Raw genomic sequence first — 4,725 nt, 5'->3', positions numbered from 1 at the left:
GTTGGCCATCTCCACGCGGCGGGGCCTGCACAGGTAGCGGTTGAAGTGGAATTCCTTCTCCAGCTCCACCAGCTGAGCACTGGTGTAGGCTGTACGAGCTCTCTTGGAGGCTGAGGAGCCTGGAGGGCTTTTCTCGCCACTGCAGGTTTCTGCTGGCCGTGAAATGAAATAAAAGATAATTACTTACATGCAGAAATTGAATGCATCGTTTCTTAATAAATCCTGGAACAGGCACAAGAGTTCGACCCCCCTTCTCTCACCCCTTTGCATTAGCCTGCACTCCATAATCATGTCATTTATTAAGAGTTCTGTTCTCCAAAGCTGCCCCTGCTTTATGAAAATTTGATCATGTCATGTAGAAAAGGATTCCAAGGCCATTTATTTAGGAGTCGATTATTTCCAACAGATAATTTTGAGAAAATAATATTTGGCAGGGGGACAGTCACCGAGAAGCCAATTAATACCAACACGGGTCAGTGTCGGGAGGTGTTTTGTTTGCTGAGGTACAAACCCACACACACGCTCACATCCTGGACGTGCCTCGTGTTTGTGTAACGCAAATATTTGCGCGTACGTGGTTACACACTGAATTGCCTGTGTACCCACCTTTTTGCAAGACAAACGTGTCTATAACAGATAAATTATATCAATGTAGAGTGAAGCGTGTGCTGCAAAGTTTAGATGAATCTATTTGTCAGAACAACGATATTTCCATGGTGATTTTTTTCTCGGTCGCTTTCCAGCTGTGTGTGTGCACACGCAAGAACATCCCTGTGTTTGTGCGTGTGTTTTATCTGTGCACACATACACTTTACTGCTGTGCCTGGAGGCAGGGAGGTGGGTAGAGAACAAACACTTTGCTTTAGCATGGCTGGGTTGAGCAGTGGGTGGACATTTTCCTGTGTCTGTATCTGCACAGTCAGCCAGCGGCTGTGAACAACCCTTCAGTTGTATTTCCCTGCGGTGCTCTGGGTGTGTTTAAAATAAACCCAGTGTGCACAGTCAGTGCAGCAGGACGGGCCAAGGCTCGCTCAGCCTGGACATGGCGTGTGCCTGGCAGTCTTGGGATCACGCCCAGCACCGGGATCCTTGATGGATCCTCACTGCGTCCTCACTGCTTCCTCTCCCCATCTCCCCTCCCTCCAAACAAGACCACTCCGGCCAGTGGCTCTGTTACCTCGCCGTTTAGGAAAGTGGAGGGTTACCAAAGCAGAAGCGTGTACCTGTGCTAGGGGAGCTGGTTTTCTGTTTGGAGTTTTGCCTCGATTCTTTCATCCAGGGGAAAATCTGCTTGGTGAGACTGGCGTTTGCACTGAGGTTGGCTTTACTGGGGGCAGTTTTACTGTTCCCCGACTGGTTATTGCTGTTGCTACTGGTGCTGTTGGTCGCAGGGTTTGGGGACGGCGAGACGGGGGGAGGCGGATGATGCTCCTGGGGCAAACTCGGACGCATGCAGCTCCCGTTCAGGTCTTTACTTTTTGCGTGCGGGGTTGTGTTGCCAAGAGACTGGAGGGAGCAGGCAGACCTCTGGTAGTCGTTCTCCACGTGAGAGGCCGGTTGGAAGGGCTGCTGTGGACCCTCGTAACCGAACCCATTGGCACTCCCATAGGAGTAACCCCCAAAGAGTGTGGAGCTGTCGTAATACGTTGTCTTCTGCATCTCTGGGACTCCCCAAAATGATTTTTCTGGCTACCAGGGTCTTGACACCCCTATGGCAGAACATTGGCACCCCAAGGCCACGTGACAGGCCGTTTCCAGCTGTCTATTGGAAGCTGACCTGAAAGGTTAGGAGAAAACACACAATAATAGTACCCGGCCTATGAATCCATCTTGGGGCCTGAAAGGCCCATGACATGAATAGGGTCCTGCAGAACAGGGCGAACAGATGCTTTGAGCAGATTTTGTCCTGTGTGTGCAGCCTGAGGAGGCTCAACAAATGTTACAGTGCAAAAGTGTTGAGCTGATTTTAGAGGGTAGTTTTCCTGGTTGGTTGGTTGGTTGGTTGGTTTGTTGCACTTTTTTTACCCTTAGAGGACAACATCCAGGGTGTAGAACCACAGGCGTGATCTATAAGTACACGTGGTTTCATCTAGATAAATCTATTTACTTCTGTATTTATCTGTATAGATATATACACACACACCCACACATACACATACGCTCTCATATAAATGTGCACGTATATGTACATAGATGCACGTGTTGTTTGCACGTACACACATCCATACCCAGACAGCACACACATTAATGTCAATATAAAAATATAGAATGGCTAATTGCTAGCTACAAGCATAAAAGGAATGAAAGTCTTGCTTTCTTACCCCTGACCTATCCAAATCAGCCATTCACACACATAAAACCCAGCAAAAGATTATAAAATCAGAAATTAAAAGTCTGCTTAGTTTATTGTAGGGGCTTCTGTCCAGTATATTTGTTTTGAACCTGAAAACAGCAAATAGTCAATAAGTTTTATCCAGGTAAGGGTGTCCTGACACACTTGGCTTGATTTGCTGTTTATACAGGGACTCACCAAGTCTTTGGAATTCAGTGCAAGTATTTTAAGCAGATTTAAGCAGGGGCATGGATTCAAGAATGTGCTTCCTTTGGCCTGGTTGTTCGTCTCTCCCTCTCTCTCTGGTAGCACAGGTTGTGTTTAGAAAACATCCCCCTTCGCTGTCTGCACTGCTTTGTACTCAGCAGTCTTGAATCTGGAGCTGCCATTGGCAAGATGTGATTCCAAAACCAGTTTAATTGCTGGTTTGTTTCTTTGTTTTTTTTTTTTTTTTCCCTTAGAAAACAAACGCGTCACCAGGCCATTTGCTCTCAACTTTCTACCCCTGCGATTTTTCATCGTTCCTCCCTCCTTCAATCCAAGCTCAAAAAGTCTAAAAACCCCGTCCAAACCCTCAAATTACAAAATGAATCCTTCCTCTTTTATTTTGTCCCTGGGCCTTTTTATTTTTCTTTCTTTCTTTCTTTCTCTTTCTTTCTCAAAGCATAAACTTTCTCCCCCATCAAGACAGAGTAAAAATACTCTGAGAAATATGAAAACTCTCTTGACCTGAAAATAATCTGATGTGTGAAAATCAATCAAGTGGCAAACATATTTTTAAAAGGCAGTGACTTCTCTCTGCAGCTCAGACTTTGCGAGGAGCCACTGTGCATTTTGTTTTGAAATTGATAGCCATTGTATATTTAATTGTATCTCTTGTATATTTAATTTTATCTGGGCTCTTTCATTCTCTAAAATAAAATAAAATAAACTCTGTGGAGATAAAGTCTAATGCGATATTTCTAAGTACCGGGGTTTAACAGAAGCCATAGCTCGACAATAAATAACATCTTTTTTTTTCCCCTGACTGCTGTGTTCTTACGTCCTGTCATCTGAAACCTCCGTACACTTCTAACACAGCCCCAGACAACGTGTCCACGAAGGGACTGCTTGGCTTTTTTACACCAATTAAATCCTTTATGCATTCCCAAATCTGTCTCCTATCTTCCACGGAGATGGATTATTGTCTATAGAGAGGACCATATCCTTGCTGGGAGTTTTATTCTCATTTAGTTTCCTCACTATGATAAATATATCTTATTAAAAAGTAGACTCCACTACCCCGAGCTGAGAAGCTGTGAATTAATTAACAAACAGCAACGCCTTTATTATGAATAGGTTTGCTGAAAATATCTACGAGGGCAGAGGTGGGAATTTCTCCAAGGCCTTCCTGTCTGGCATAGGATTCTCTAAAAAAAAAAAAGAAATAAAACAACAAAACAACCCCAAAGCAGAACCGAGCATAGAAGCTCAGTTAAAGCAGCTAAAAATAACAGCAATTAAAAAAAAACAAACCAAAACAAAACAAAACTGGTCGTAAAATAAATTTACAATCCCCTTCGCCCAAAAGCTCGCTCGTTTGTGGCTTCCACAGAAGATTTGCTTTGTACCTCATCTCTCAGCGCCTCACAAATGCCGCTCATTTATCTTCGCCGAGGACGGCCACAATCCTAATTATTTACTCCAAGGAATTGTTTAAAAAAAAAAAAAAATCTCAGGCAGAATAATAAATATTCGATTATCTCCTGTTCCAATTAAACCCGGGCAGGATCTGCTCTGGCTGTTTCATCACGCTCCAAGTTTCACTTTGGGAGCGGTAGCATTTAACCACAAACTCTTTGCCTGCAACTTTTGAGTGAGAGGATTTCGAGATATTTTTTTAAAAAATAAAAGAAAATAAAGAAATTAAGGGAAGGTGGCAGAGGAAAAAGGCTTCAGGGAAGAGGATGCTCGGGGAAAAAAAAAATAAATAAAAAAAAAATCAGGTGGACGGGGGAAAAAGAGAAAAGAAATCACAGGCAGAGGGATCCTCCTGTAAAACCATCCCCTCCATGTTGGAAATCCTAAATTCACAACCTGACTGTGGTTATGAAGAAGAGCAGCGCCTTTCCCCTCCCCCCGCCCCCTCCGAAGGGATATTTCCCAGAGCCCAGACATAGCCCTGCTTTTAATTTAAATTATTATTAATAAGAAATATTCTAAACATGCCCTTAACAATAGGTCGGCTGCTCAGAAAAGAACTCAAATCCCACCGACTGCCTTTGCGCTGGGTATGCCTGGAAAATAAAACACACATTCCTAAAATTTCCCTTTTCCCTCCCCCCACAACCGAGCTTCACCCCAACCAGAACTCCCCAGTTGTAAAGTGGGAATGGGGGGTGGCGGGGAGGGGG

At 44.2% G+C, this 4,725-nt stretch overlaps 1 protein-coding gene across 1 annotated transcript in view; it reads right to left on the bottom strand.

Annotated features, from left to right (window-relative positions):
• The window catches only part of HOXB3 (homeobox B3), a 5,037-nt gene extending 859 nt beyond the window's left edge, over positions 1-4,178 (bottom strand). The window contains exons 1-3 of the mRNA XM_010168298.1: positions 3,943-4,178; positions 1,224-1,777; positions 1-152 (exon numbers count right to left, since the gene is read on the bottom strand). The exon at positions 1-152 is cut by the window's left edge and continues 859 nt beyond it. Of these exons, the coding sequence (XP_010166600.1) occupies positions 1-152; positions 1,224-1,659 (588 nt within the window). The 5' untranslated portion in view covers positions 1,660-1,777; positions 3,943-4,178. The remainder of the gene's footprint in view (positions 153-1,223; positions 1,778-3,942) is intronic.
• Positions 4,179-4,725: the final 547 nt, after the last annotated feature.

The sequence above is a fragment of the Antrostomus carolinensis genome, unplaced genomic scaffold (assembly GCF_000700745.2).
Source record: "Antrostomus carolinensis isolate BGI_N321 unplaced genomic scaffold, ASM70074v2 scaffold44585, whole genome shotgun sequence".
In the NCBI taxonomy this organism is placed as follows: Eukaryota; Metazoa; Chordata; class Aves; order Caprimulgiformes; family Caprimulgidae; genus Antrostomus; species Antrostomus carolinensis.
The sequence above is the reverse complement of the archived record's forward strand: the minus strand, read 5'-3'. Positions and strand labels throughout refer to the sequence as shown.